This window comes from Scyliorhinus torazame, chromosome 17, assembly GCF_047496885.1.
Source record: "Scyliorhinus torazame isolate Kashiwa2021f chromosome 17, sScyTor2.1, whole genome shotgun sequence".
Lineage (NCBI taxonomy): Eukaryota > Metazoa > Chordata > Chondrichthyes > Carcharhiniformes > Scyliorhinidae > Scyliorhinus > Scyliorhinus torazame.
Window position 1 is genome coordinate 132,942,901 of NC_092723.1, and position 15,124 is coordinate 132,958,024.

The window sequence follows — 15,124 nt, forward strand, 5'->3', positions numbered from 1 at the left end:
GTGGTAGGCGGACTTAAGAGCCACCGTGGAGAAGACCTTGTAATGCGCGATCCTGTTTACCAGGTCGGATATGCGGGGGACAGGGTACGCGTCCAGCTGCGTAAACCTGTTGATGGTCTGACTGTAGTCGATGACTATCCTGTGCTTCTCCCCGGTCTTTACCACCACTACTTGAGCTCTCCAGGGACTGTTGCTAGCTTAAATGACTCCTTCCCTCAGTAGCCTTTGGACCTCTGACCTAATAAAGATCCGATCCTGGGCACTGTACCATCTGCTCCTGGTGGCGACGGGCTTGCAATCCGGGGTGAGGTTCGCAAACCGGGAAGGCAAACCCCTTGAGGGTACCGAGGCCGCAGGCAGTGAGGGGGGTATAGGGCCGCCAAATTTGAAAGTTAGACTTTGGAGATTACACTGGAAGTCTAAACGTAGGAGTGTGGCCGCGCAGAGGTGGGGAAGGACGTAGAGCCGGTAATTTTTAAACTCCCTTCCCTGGACTGTGAGGTTTGCTACACAAAAATCCTTTATCTCTACTGAGTGGGAACCGGAGGCCTGGGAGATTTTTTGATTAATGAGGTGGACGAGGAGAGATCAGCGCCTTACCGTGCCGGGGTGTATGAAACTCTCCGTGCTCCCAGAGTCTATTAAGCAGGACGTCTCGTGCCCGTTGATTAGTACTGTTGTTGTAGCAGTTGAGAGTGTTCGAGGCTGGGACTGGTCCAGGGTCACCGAGGCTAATCGCAGCAGTTGAGTGTTCTCTTCAGGCGGTGTGCGGTCAACCGAGCTGGGTTCCTGGGAGTCCATCGAAGATGGCGGCTCCCATTGGTCGCACATGGCTGGGGGTGCACAAAATGGCGGCGCCCACCCATCGAATGTGGCGTCCGCGGGACAAGATGGCGGCGCCCAGGGGCAGCATGTGGCCCTGGAGGAGGAAGATGGCGGCGCCCGCTGGCCGCACGGGGACCGTGGAGAGGTTTGTGGTGGCGGTCCGCATTCGCAGCCGGCGACCGCACAGGCCTGGCATACCACCACGAAGTGGCCCTTTTTACCGCATCCCTTACAGGTGGATGCGCGGGCCGGGCAGCGCTGCCGGGGATGCTTGGCCTGCCCGCAAAAGTAGCAGCGGGGCCCCCCCGGTGTTGCCAGGCCGCCTTGCAGCACAAGCTTGTGGGGGGATAGGGTATGTCTCCGGGGCGGCTGCGGAGGGGTTCCACGCTGCCGCACGGTCGGGAAAGTAAGCGCGGACGTTTCTGGAGGCCACATCCAGGGAGCCTGCAAGGGCCCGTGCCTCCTTGAGGCCTAGGGTGTCTTTTTCCAGCAATCACTGGCGGATTTGGGAGGACAGCATACCTCCCACGAAAGCGTCCCGGATCAAGAGTTCTGTGTGGTCGCTCGCCGAAACTTGTGTGCAGCTGCAGTTTCTCCCCAACACCACCAGCGCACGGTAGAATTCTTCCAGCGATTCCCCAGGGATTTGTCACCTCGTTGCTCGCAGATGTCTGGCGTAGACCTGGTTTACCGGGCGAATATAATGTCCTTTTAGCAGCTCCGTTGCTACATCGAAGTCGTCCGCGTCCTCGATGAGGGTGTAAATTTCCGGGCTCACCCTCGAGTGCCGGACTTGCAATTTCTGTTCTCCCGTGGGTGTGTTTTCGGCCATGCCGAGATATCCTTTAAAACACGCCAGCCAGTGCTTGAAGATTGCCGCTGAGTTCGCCGCATGGGGGCTGAGTTGCAGACACTCCGGCTTGATTCGGAGCTCCAGCCTTTTAAATCTACCTCATTAAATTGATGCACGATCAATGACCACTAAAGCGAGGTTGTAGTCCAACTGAAGGCTTTAATAAGCTAGATGTTTCCCCCAGCAGCTCAGGTCCAGAAAGAAGGCTGCTGGGGCGGTACGGGCTCTTATACCCGCCTTGCAGGGCGGAGTTATCAAACAGCTTGACCAATAGGAAACATACAATATCTATCAATGGTGTTCCAGCATTACCAGGTACCGTAATACCTCTACGCAGACTACCACAAGGTGGGGTAGAGCTAATCATTTGAAGTTGTTGAAATCGATGTTGAGACCAGAAGGCTGTAGCGTGCCTAACCGGAAGATGAGATGCTGTTCCTCCAGTTTGCGTTGAGCTTCACGGGAATATTGAAGCAAGCCAAGGATGGGCATGGGAGCAGGGTCTTATATTAAAATGACAAGCAACGGGAAGGTCAGGGTCCTGAATGTGCACAGACTGAAGGTGCTCAGCAAAGCGATCACCCAGTCTATGGTGTTTCCGATATAGTGGAGTCCACATTGGGAGCAGCGAATGCAATAGTCCAAATTGAAAGAGGTAAAAGTGAAACGTTGCTGAACCTGGCAGTGATGTACTGCTTTTTAATGACTTCAGGTGCCCCAAAGTGCTTGACAGCCAATTAAATACTTCTGGAGTGTAGTCACTGTTACAATGCAGGAAACAGATGGGGGTTTGAATGGGAGATTCGAGGATGGTACCGTGGTTAGCACTGCTTCCTCATGGCGCTAAGGTCCCGGGTTTGATCCCAGCCCTGGGTCACTGTCCATGTGGAGTTTGCACATTCTCCCCGTGTCTGCGTGGGCCTCGCCCCCACAACCCAAAGATGTGCAGGGTAGGTTTATTGGCCATGCTAAATTGTCCCTTAATTGGAAAAAAATAATTGGGTACACTAAATTTATAAGAAAAAAGGATTGATTGGATTACTCAACATAGATTTAATGGGCTGAATGGCCTCCCTCTGTGCTGCAAGGACTGCAATGTGTCAGTCAATTTACACACTGGAACTTCGTACAGTGTGGTAATAACCAGATAATCTGTTTTAATTATATTGGTTGAGGTTAAAGTATTGGCAATATTGGAGAATTCCCTTGCTCTTCTTCAAATAGTGTCATGGAATCTTATACATCCATATGTCAGGGCTTTTAGAGCCTCAGTTTAAAATATTATCCAAAAGATGCCACTTCCAACAATGCACTCCCTCAGTACAGGGTTGAGCATCCCTTATCCGAAAACCGAAAAATTCCAAAATCCGCATTTTCTTTGCACGCCGAAGTGACATCACGAGTGGAAAATCCCACAAGGCTCCTGTGCAATGCACAGTTCCCAATGTGCGCCGCACATATGCAGTTCCCAATGTTCCGCACATGCGTAGTTCTCAATGTGCGCAGCACATACGCAGTTCCCAAATTTCCGCACTTGCGCCGCAGTCCCCAAAGCGCGCTGCACATGCGCAGTATATTCCGAATTCCGAAAAATTCCAAAATCCAACACATACTCGGCCCCAAGCATTTTAGATAAGGGATTTTCATCCTGTACTGCACTGGACTGTCAGTCTGGATAATGTGCTCAGGTCTCTGGAGGGAAAATTCAGCCCACAACCTTTTGAGTCAGAGATAAAGGATACTACCACTGAGCTGAAACAGAAGAGCCACACTATATTGTCCCATGTACTGTTGTCCAGGGCATCTTCCAATCCCTGCTTACTGACTGAATTTCACCTCATTCATTCTGCAGAATCTCCTTATCTCTCAAACACGAATCTACAACCAAAGAAGGCAGCAGTATGGAGGCCATTGAAGGGCACAGGGACCATGCATGTAGAAAACACATCAGCCAGGGTGCCTAGAGAGATGTGGGTGGCATCACTGAGACAAGGTATTGGTAAGTGACTGCAGTATAGGTTTGTTCAGTTTCCTCCCCTCCCCTCTCAACTCTCCTGCCTCTCCTTCATTGAATAACCCTCTCCTGCCCTCACCTTTCCTGTCCTATTCTCTCCTCCACCTTTCCCAACTCTTTTCCCCTTCACTGCCCTTCCAACTATCAACCCATTCTGCTTTCCACCTTTCCTCTCACCGCCTTTCCACTCGTCCATCTTCCCCACCATCACACCCATCCTCCCCACCATCACACCCTCTCCCATGTTGGTTTCATGCAGGGGAGCAGTACCCTCTTGTACCTCTATTAAGTAGCCACCTTTGATTAGTCAGGGTGAACATTGAGGCATCACAGGTGAGCCTGATCCTGTCCTTGCTTAACATTCCCACACCTGGACTCCGGGGCGAGCGTGTTTGCAAAGCTGAAACCTAACGGAATTGAAAGAAGAGCATCACCAGCAGTGGAGCCTATGACTTGACCTGATAAAACATGGGCCACTTTGTGCATATGTGTGTGGAAAAACACACATACAAGGATACACACTTGTATACACATGTATGTGTACATAAGTGTTTGATGTGTCAGCATGTTGGATTTAAGGCTCTAGGATGGAGCGTTGTGATCCTCACTCTTCTCACTTTTAAAAAATACAATTGTTCCCACAGCTCTGTCTCAGTCACTGAAGTCTGAGTCCGACTCTGGGTTTAGTAGAAACTCGAACTACACAAGTACACCAGAATATCTGAAAGAAGCCCTCGGTATGAAAAAACCAAAGCATTCCCGGTCAGCCAGTATTGGTGAGTATCTTGCATGAACTGCTCGCCTTTAAGAATGGACCCAAAATGAGAACACTTTTTTAATGATCCAGTGTTTCACTTTACATGTGTAGAAAGTACTGGGCTGCAATAACTGGCAACCAAGGACTAACAATAATAAATGTTTATCAACAGTACTGAGAAGCTCTTACATGCTATATGCCTACCCGTGGCCAGGGAAGAACTCCTGTGCTACTGATAAGTGATCCCTTTTGTACCCGCGTCCTCCCAGTGTCCACATGACCACGCGGTCTACATCTTCCCTGTTTAAATTGGGACAACTGGTCGTACTGAGGTATAGCAGTGTAAGTCAACAGTCATAGGGTGTCCTGCCCCCGACGATTTCTAGGGCACTGATTTCTCTCATTCTAAAGCGGGACAAGGACCCTGTACAGTGCGGATCGTATAGGCCGATTTCACTCCTTAATGTGGATGCAAAACTGCTAGCAAAGGTATTGGCCATGAGGATTGAGGACTGTGTTCCGGGGGTCATACGCGAGGATCAGACGGGTTTTGTGAAAGCGAAGCAGTAGAATACCAACGTACGTAGGTTCCTGAATGTAATTATGATGCCGGCGGTGGAGGGTGAGGCGGAGATAGTGGCAGCTATGGACGCGGAGAAGGCCTTTGATAGGGTGGAGTGGGGGTACCTGTGGGAGGTGTTGAGGAGGTTTGGGTTCGGGGAGGGGTTCGTCAGCTGGGTGAGGGGGACACCGGGTATCGTTGTATGAGGACGATCTGCTATTGTATGTGGGTCCAGGACAGGGTGCTTTCGGAGGGGTGGGTTGGAAAGGGTAGGCTCTCGGCAACTTATCAGGTGATGCAGGAGGGGATGCACTATTGTTTACTGTTTAACGTTTATTTGTTTATTTATGCACTTTTGTTCTTGTTGTTTTATTATTTGTGTGAAGGGGGGGGTTCTATTTTTCTGTTGTGGTAATCTGAAAAATTTTGAATAAAAATTATTTAAAAAACAGTCATGGGGTGTAAACTATTTACAACATACAAAGTTGAACAGAGCTAACAACACATAACTATTTACATTGTGCAAAACACTGATTGTGCTGCTGGAGCTGGTGCATAACCCGTCAAGTCCCTTACCTCCCCCCACCCCCCACCCCCTCCATTAAAAAAAAACCAAAGTCCATTTGGACACTAGTCCATCACATAGTCCTTGAACCTTGTGTTTGATTTACTCAGGTGCCTTGAGCGTGTGATTGTGCTAGTTGTTGCTTGTGTTGCCATTGGGTTAGTGTCCTCACTATGGATGGCATTAGGTATCCTTGCGATGTATCCAGTGGCTCCAGGATTTGCTGCGTTAGCCTTTGCAGGAAACTCCATTTCCATTGGTGTAGGGGCCTAGAGTACAGGCTGCATGCATTGGGTTCTGTGGTGGTTGGTGGTGCCGATAAGGAACCTGTAGTAGATGACGCCGGTTCCTTACATAATGAGCACCATCCGAGGCAACCACATTGCTGTTTGTCTGTTTGTCACGGCCGTGTGTGGTGTGGATCCTGACTGTTTGACCAGGTTCTACAAGGACAGAGCCTGTGAACATTGTGATTATAATAATAATCTTTATTAGTATCACAAGTACGCTTGCATTACCACCGCAATAAAGTTAGTGTGAAAATCCCCTAGTTGCCACACTCCGGCGCCTGTTCGGGTACACTGAGGGAGCATTCAGAATGTCCAATTCACCTAACAAGTACGTCTTTCGGGACTTGTGGGAGGAAACTGGAGTACCCGGAGGAAACCCACGCAGACATGTGGAGAACGTGCAGACTCCGCACAGACAGTGACCCCAGCCATGAATCAAACCCGGGTGTCTCTGTCGCTGTGAAGCAACAGTGCTAACCACTGTGCTACCATGCCACCATACCTCTTTTCCCCTTCGGCACCACTCGCGTTGGTTTCCACTTTCAATTACAAGAGGGCCTTGAGAACGGCGACCATGATCCTCGTGCGCCTCGAGAACATTCGCTGTGCTGATGCGGGCAGAATGTCTTGGCACATTTCTCAGGCTGAGGAGTGCAGCATAGAAATCTGTGTGGTCACAGGCACACTTCTCAAGTAGCTGCTTGGCTGAGCGTTCCACTTGTTCTATCAGGCCGTTTGTCTGTGGGTACAGGCGACTACTCGAATGTGCTTTAAAGTCCCATGTGTGTGCAAAGTTCCTGAACTCCCTGAGACGCACTGGTGAGTGTTATCCGACATTATCCTCTGAAGGATGCTGTGTGTGGCGAAGTGTCTCTTGAGCTTGCCTGTGACCGTGTTGCCTTTCATTTCTGGCAGGTGAATTTGATTTTGAACCAACCAGAATACAAACCAACGAGGACCAAGTGCTGTTTACTGTTCCATTTGAAGATATCAACTGGCATGAACAACCATGGGAGGACTGGGACCTCATGTGGGTGCAGTGGTGCTTTGGCTTGATGTGGCTTGAGTTAGTTACACATAGGGCAGCACGGTGGCGCAAGTGGTTAGCACAGTTGCCTCACAGCGCCGAGGTCCTAGGTTCGATTCCCGCTCTGGGTCACTGTCCGTGTGGAGCTTGCACATTCTCCCCATGTCTGCGTGGGTTTTGCCCCCACAACCCAAAGATGTGCAGGATAGGTGGATTTGCCATGCTAAATTGCCCCTTAATTGGAAAAAATTAATTGGATACACTAAATTTATTTTTAAAAAGAGTTAGTTACACGGTTCACATCTGGATACTTCCCTCTCCTTGTCTGCATACATCGAGAGCCAACATATCATTTCCTTTGCCCTGTACCTGATTGCCTCCAGCCCTGGGTGCCTTGGTGGAGTTGTTGGGTATAATACCTCTGCAGAAAGGTGGGGATGACAAATCGCTGGCCACGCAGTTTCAGCCCGTCTTGTGCGGTTAGCTCCTCTCTCATATAAGAGCGTGCGAAGCTCATGCGGGAGCTCTTTTTAAGACTCGGACCAGCCTTTCATAATGACGTCATGGAGCTGCCTGCATTTGAGATCCACCTGTAGGGCATCCTTAAGTTCCTCAATTCGACGAGACAAAAGTACTGATGGTCATGATGTCTGTCCTCCTCACGATTTCCTGGTCAATGGTCGGTAGGAAGGCTTTGGAAAGGGCAACAGCAAGGTACAGTTCCTAACCACGTTTGTAGATGATACTAAGGTTGTAGTGTTGCAGATTGAGTATTATGCACTGCAGTTGTGCAAATGCAGTGTAAAGAAACTTTTTAAGAACAGTTGTAAGTGGCGGCTGATGATCAGTTTCAACACTCAGATGAAGTCCTGAAATTTCTGATAAGCGAAGACTATAGCAAGAAGTTACTTTTCAATCTGGGCATAATGAGTCAGTGTCAGTGAGAGTCCTTGATCGAAGGCTACTGGTCTGCCATTCTGGATGCAGACTGCACCACGTCCATGCTGGGGGGCGTCTACCGATAGGACTAAGGTGCTCGAATGTTGAAGTACTGCAGCACCAGAGGGGCTAAATCTGCCTGAGCTGTTGAACGCAACAGTATGGAGCTCCTTCCAACACCATTCAACATCTTGGTGGAGGAGCTGCGAAGAGGTCCCAGGACCTCACTGCAGCAAGGAATGAACTTGGAAAGATAATTTGTCATACCAAGGCAGCACTGCAAGGCATGTTTGTCCTCGGGAATGAACACCTGTTGTAATGCCGTTGTCTTGTCTGGATCTGGCTTTACACCATCAGCTATGAGCAAGTGACCCATGTAGGGAACCTGGTTGACCCTGAATCTGTATTAAGCAGGGTTGAGCTTTAACTGTGGTCCTGATTCTGTTGAGGACTAAACAAAGATTGTGTCATATTCTTGCATTATACGACCCCAGATCAGGATGTCATTGATGATGATTTTGCAGGGTTGTTCTGTAAAGAGTTGCTTCATGCACTGTTAGAAGACCTCACTGCTAGTGGAGATCCTTTGGAACATGGAGAGGAAACGGTATCTGACTACTGGAGACATTAATGTAGTGAGTTTTGAGGCTTCTTCGCCCAGCAGAATTTGCCAAAACCCACACTTTGCATCTAAGATGCTGAAAACTTTGGCATTGCACATGTTAGCTATAACCTGTTCAACCGTCTTCATGGGGTGATGAGGCCTGAGCAGTACCTTGTTTAGATTAACTGGATTAATGCAGATCTTGACTGTGCCTTTTTCCTTTACTGCAGCTACTAGTGCTGAAACCAACTCTGTGGCCTTATCTGTGGGTGGATATGACACCAATCTTGTCATTTGGTCCAACTCATCAGCTATTTTCTGCTTCATCACGAGGGGTACGCTTCTCGGAGCACAGACCACAGGTGGTACCAAGTCATCTACTCTTGTATGATATATTGCAGGTAGTTTCCCAATAACGATGCAGTTGAATAAGCCTATGAATTGCACCATTTCTAAGGTCTGGTGCTACAATATTTGTACATCTGGACCAAGGTGGATTAACCCATTGTGATGCTGTCCCGAAGACCCAACAGCTTTTGGTCAACAACATCAAGCTGGAATCTGCCCTGCATGCAATAAATAGTGGCCACACTTTCTGTGCGGATAGTTTGTCCTCCATACACCATGAGGTCTATCTGAGTGTTAGGATCTCATGCAGCATATGGGTCCATTTCCGATAGCAACTGCCTGTGCAGGACGTTGCACTTTGCTTCAGTGTCGATCTTTGCCTGCAGCAATGCAAAACTAAAGGTAATGTTTAACGTGGTGAAAATCTGCCCCTTCTCCGTAATGGTGACGGCATTCTCATAGTAGTGTTTTTGGAGGCTCAGAGCCTTGGTTACTCTGAGCTCCAATTCATTTACCCGGTTAGTGCTCCGAACCCTGGAGCAGTAACCGACTGAAATATAGCATAAATAGACAGCTGTGACTTGGATCTGCAGTATTTTGCAAAATGGTTCCATTCGCCACTGTTATTACAGCATTTACCAAACACCAAACGTATAGTTCTGTGAGTGATGGCTGCCGTACTTGGGGCAGGGTGTGCTCTGTATTGCGAAAACTTCTGTTTCCCACTCTATCTAACTGCTCATTCAGCATGCAGATGCTGATGGCAGATTCCAGCATTAAGTCTATCTCCCGAAGCAGCTGCCTGAAGTCAACATCATTATGGACCACACACACTATGTGACCTTTCACAAGTTTATCAGTAAGGGTGCCAAATGCACTTTTTTTTTTTACTAGGATTTTTAGAGTCGCGGTGCACGACTGAATTTTCTCCAGTACTGCGACATTTTTGTGAAAATCAAGCAGGTCGATCAGGTGAAGTCCCTGTGCCATTCTGCCGACTCCTGACACCATGTAGAAAGTACTGGGTTGCAATAACTGGCGACCAGGGAATAACATAAATGTTTATTAATCATACTGAGCAGGACTTCTGGTGACGTTTGTGGCGGAGGAAGACACGCCAGGAGGCTTCTGGCTCAAAAATCGCTTTCTAAAGTGCAACAACCACACTAAAAAATAAGAAAACCCGACAATTTAACGGACAAATGCTTGATCCTCAAGAAAATGCCCAGAAAAGGGCAGCACGGTAGCATGGTGGTTAGCACAATTGATTCACAGCTCCAGGGTCGCAGGATCGATTCCCGGCTTGGGTCACTGTCTGTGCGGAGTCTGCACGTTCTCCCCGTGTGCGTGTGGGTTTCCTCCGGGTGCTCCGGTTTCCTCCCACAGTCCAAAGATGTGCAGGTTAGGTGGATTGGCCATACTAAATTGCCCTTAGTGTCTAAAATTGCCCTTAGTGTTGGGTGGGGTTACTGGGTTATGGGGATAGAGTGGAGGTGTGGGCTTGGGTAGGGTGCTCTTTCAAAGAGCCGGTGCAGACTCGATGGGCCTCTTTCTGCACTGTAAATTCTATGAAAAGACCGGAACAAAAAAGAATTAACAAAACAGAGTCAGTATCTCCTTCTACACCCTGGAAAACCCTAAAGGCTGTCACAAGGGGCGGAAAACATCTCATATAAAGGTCACGTCGTGAAAATGAGGGAGTGGAACGACAAAGGGGGTGGACTCCATTTTGGAAGTTGACCGCCAATACTCACTTGCCCCAACGCCAGATCAGCTGATGCACAGGAAGAATTTACAGCTCTAATTTGAATTGATATCTACGGATAAAGCTGGGCATCAGTTACGACATTCTCGGGGCACTTTCAATGAACATGAGGGAAGGTAGGTTGTCTTATTGCACATCAACTCAAGAAGCAGTCTGCCTCTTGAAAGATCCCTTTGATTTGGAACAAGGTGTCATGTGAGAGTGCCTTTAAGAAATGGATGTTTAAGCAATGTACCTTTAAGAAATGCAGTGATGTCAGAGTGTGGGTGGAGCTGGGTTTTAGATCAGCCATTTTGCAGTTTTTTAGTTTCCGTTTGAAAGAGCTTGTGTGTGTCTGTGTTTGCAGTGAGCTGGATCTGCTGTTATCTCTGCCATGAAAGACTATCTCTGGATCATTTGGGTGATTTAAACTCATAATAGTAAACCCTTTAACCTGATGTGTTTCTGTTTAAAGGTGTTAAGTCTCTCTTGGATGTTGAAAGGAATAACTGAAGGATTATTTAGTGTTGTAATATTTTCGGGGTTATCTTTGAAGTAAGGGGGTGTTAAGAGAACCAGTGTTTATTTAAAAGGGTTAAGTTGAGTTCATGGAATAAACATTGTTTTGTGTTTAAAAACCATTTGTCCATAATTGCTGTATCACACCTGGAGAACAAGCAGTGTGCTCGGAAAAGCAACAAATAAATTAAAGGGGGAGGTTGGTTGAACTCCATGATCCATTTTGGGGTTCTGAAAACGAATGTAACTTGGTTTCAGCTCCTCTCCAGATTAATGCGTATTAGTATTCACATTAGTTCGTATTACCTTGAGCTGTGTGAGTCAAAGCCTCCTCCAAACACTTCCTTTTTGTATAAATGTTTTTTATTGGGTTTTTGAACAAAGTATATTTACCGTTATGTACACAGAATAAAATATATATATATATATATATAAGAGAAGAAAACTAAAGAAAAAAAACTGGTAGGATATTGTGCACTAGCTGTACAGTTCAGCCCCCTGTGCAGGAGCTGTTTAGCACACGGCTAAATCGCTGGCTTTGAAAGCAGACCAAGGCAGGCCAGCAGCACGGTTCAATTCCCGTAACAGCCTCCCCGAACAGGCGCTGGAATGTGGCGACTAGGGGCTTTTCACAGTAACTTCATTTGAAGCCTACTTGTGACAATAAGCGATTTTCATTTCATTTCATTTCAGTTGGTAATATTATTTATAACACATAAGTAGGCACCTGTTTGTGTGTGTGTGTGGGCGGGGGCAGGGGGGGGGGGGGGGCTGAGGAGGTACATATACATTTGGGTGCCGGAGAAACAATTCCATTGGTTATGTCCAATACAGAGAGGGCAATATGAGAATGGATCTGGTGTTGGTGTTGTTACTTGCTTCTCCCGGATGGTTTTCGAAGCTGTTGTCGTCTCGCGTTCACCTCCGCTTTGGCCGTTTGTCCCGCCTTTCACCCGTATTTTCCTTGCACTCTGTTCCTGTGTTTGCCAAGTTTGTTATTGTTTCCCGCTATCATTCTGGCTATCATTCCCTTGCCTCACTCCCTCTCTGGCTCCTCTCTATTGTTCCCTGTCTCCTCCCTCTTCCCCCCTCCCCTTCCTCCAAACACTTCTGATATGAAAAGTATTCTCGCCAGGGTCCCAGGTTCGATTCCCTCTTTGGGTCACTGTCTGTACAGAATCTATACGTTCTCCCCGTGTCTGCGTGGGTTTCCTCCCACAAGTCCCGAAAGACATGCTGTTAGGTAATTTGGACATTCTGAATTGCCCCTCTGTGTACCCGAACAGGCGCCGGAATGTGGCGACTAGGGGCTTTTCACAATAACTTCATTGCAGTGTTAATATAAGTCTACTTGTGACAATAAAGATTATTATTATTATTTGGGGTCTCTGACTCACCGACAGTCCATTCGAGGGTAGGGGCAGATGTTCTCGTCTTTGCATCTTTGATAGCCAAGAGGCGAATATTGTTCAATTGGAGATCTTTCACATCACCAAAAGCATCCGCATGGTTGGAGGATAGGATGACATTCCCACTCTGGAGAATATTAAATATATCATTAGGGGCTCGATGGGAAGGTTCTACCTGAGGTGGTGGCCATTCGTCTCATTCTTTAAAGAACTGCACACGTTCAAAGGGTAAGGGGTTTAGGTTATAATGGGGATAGTTTGTTTGTTATAGTTAAAAAAGACCGTTGAATATGTATTCCACTTTTTGGATTTTTATCTATATATTCTGTACACTTGCCTGTTAATATTGTTGTCATTGTTAGTTTTTGGAAACTCAATGAATATATTTAAAAAAAATAAAAATAATAGTGAGCATCTCTTGCATGCTGTGTGCCTGCTCGCGCCCATTGGAGACCTCCCAGGTTACAAACACGTGACCCCTTTTGTACCCGTGCCATCCCAGTGTCCACGTGACCACCAGTCTACAATGTGGGTGTTGTGCAAAGGTTTTTCAGCCTGTTCAGTCTACACTCTCCAACATGAATAACTGAGTAACAATAGATAAGGTCACAATGTGTTTACAGATAACAGGCCATGAAGCTCATCTTGTTTCATCCCTCCCAAAAAAACAACAACCTTCTCCACATCACCACATCCAACTTTTCTTGAATTATTATATGGTTTGGGCCTTTTTTTGCCCTGAAATATTTTCTGTGATCTAGGTCCCCCACCGCATGATGTTTGAGAAGCCCTGTAACTCAGTTCAGGAGTAACCATCCATTGTGTTAACTCTTGTCTTACTTATTTTCCTCTCTCTCTCATTTTCCCTCTCATTCCTGCTTCCATCTCCTATTTTCTCCTCTCTCGTATGTTCTCACTCATTCCATCTTTCTTTCCTTGCTTTCATTCCTCTCTCCCTTACACTGAAGGTTATGTCCCTGGCACTCCAGACTACAAAGAGAAGGAGGACATGTACGATGAAATCATTGAACTGAAAAAGGTAAGTGCTGCCCTACTGAGGACCAGAGGTTCCTCTCTATTTTACAGTTGATGGAGTTCCTGTAACAGGGTTGAAGAGGGGTATTGAGCACTTGTATGTTACAGCACTGCTAATTGAGACTACACCAAAAGTAGAAACCAGGAAGAGCCACTATTTCCTGCAGCATGAAAACTGCATGACTGACAATGCTGCAATCACCAGCAAATGTAAACAGTGCCTCGAACAGTGCTGAATGCCATGTACCTTCAATTTTTATGGACCGCAAGTAGAACGTCCTGCCTGTTTGTATGGGCAAAAGACAGCATTGTTGCTTGGATTAGGTCAAATTATTTAAATAATTATTTGCATTGATGTAGGCCCTTTCACAACCTCAAGATATCCCAAAAACCTTTATAGCGAATGAAATACTTTTGAAATGTAATCACTATTTTAATGTAGGGAATGATGGTGACCAGTTTATGCACAACAAAGTCCCACAAACAGTAGCCCGTTTCAGTGATGTTGATTGAGGGCACCAGCGAGAACCTCCTTGCTCTTCTTTGGAATAGTAAGAAGTCTTACAACACCAGGTTAAAGTCCAACAGGTTTGTTTCGAAACACTAGCTTTCAGAGCCCAGCTCCTTCCTTAGGTGAATGCAGCAGTGGGTTCCAGAAACATAAATATAGAGAAAGTCAAAGATACAAGACGATGCTTTGAATGCGAATCTTTGCAGGTAATTAAGTCTTTACAGGTCCAGACAGAGCGACTGGAGAGAGGGATAATCACAGGTTAAAGAGGTGTGAATTGTCTCAAGCCAGGACAGTTGGTAGGATTTTGCAAGCCCAGGCCAGATGGTTGGGGGGGGGGGTGAATGTAATACAACATGAATCCAAGGTCCTGGTTGAGGCTGTACTCATGTGTGCGGAACTTGGCTACCAGCTTCTGCTCGCCGATTCTGCGTTGTCGCGTGTCCTGAAAGGCGCCTTGGAGAAAGTTTACCCGAAGATCAGAGGCTGAATGCCCTTGACTACTGAAGTGTTCCCCGACTGGAAGGGAACATTCCTGCCTGGCGATTGTCGTGCGATGTCCGTCTATCCATTGTCGCAGCGTCTGCATGGTCTCGCCAATGTACCATGCCTCAGGACATCCTTTCCTGCAGCTTATGAGGTAGACAACGTTGGCCGAGTCGCACGAGTATGTATCGCATTCAAAGTATCGTCTTGTATCATTGACTTTGTCTATATATGTGTTTCTGGAATCCACCTCTTCATTCACCTGAGGAAGGAGCTACACTCCAAAAGCTAGTGTATTCGAAACAAACCTGTTGGACTTTAAACTGGTGTTGTAAGACTTCTTACTGTGCCCACCCCAGTCCAATGCTGGCATCCCCACTTCTTTGGAATAGATAGTGCTATGAGATCTTTTGCAACCACCTGAGAGGACAGTCAATACAGGGATACTATCTTTTTATTCTGGATTCATTCAGTATATTTTTTAAATTCCCCATCTGTCATAATGGCATTTAAACTTAGGCTGTCACATCCGAACCTCTGGATCAGCAGTTCTGGAGCATAAGCGGGGCTGGTTTAGCACAGGGCTAAATCGCTTGCTTTGAAAGCAGACCAAAGCAGGCCAGCAGCACGATTCAA

At 47.1% G+C, this 15,124-nt stretch overlaps 1 protein-coding gene across 4 annotated transcripts in view; it reads left to right on the forward strand.

Annotated features, from left to right (window-relative positions):
* iqce (IQ motif containing E) overlaps nt 1-15,124 on the forward strand; it is a 130,178-nt gene that overhangs the window by 16,469 nt on the left and 98,585 nt on the right. For all 4 annotated transcript variants that reach the window (XM_072481050.1, XM_072481049.1, XM_072481051.1 and 1 more), the window contains 3 exons: nt 3,531-3,677; nt 4,337-4,468; nt 13,425-13,495. In XM_072481050.1, the coding sequence (XP_072337151.1) occupies nt 3,531-3,677; nt 4,337-4,468; nt 13,425-13,495 (350 nt within the window). The remainder of the gene's footprint in view (nt 1-3,530; nt 3,678-4,336; nt 4,469-13,424; nt 13,496-15,124) is intronic.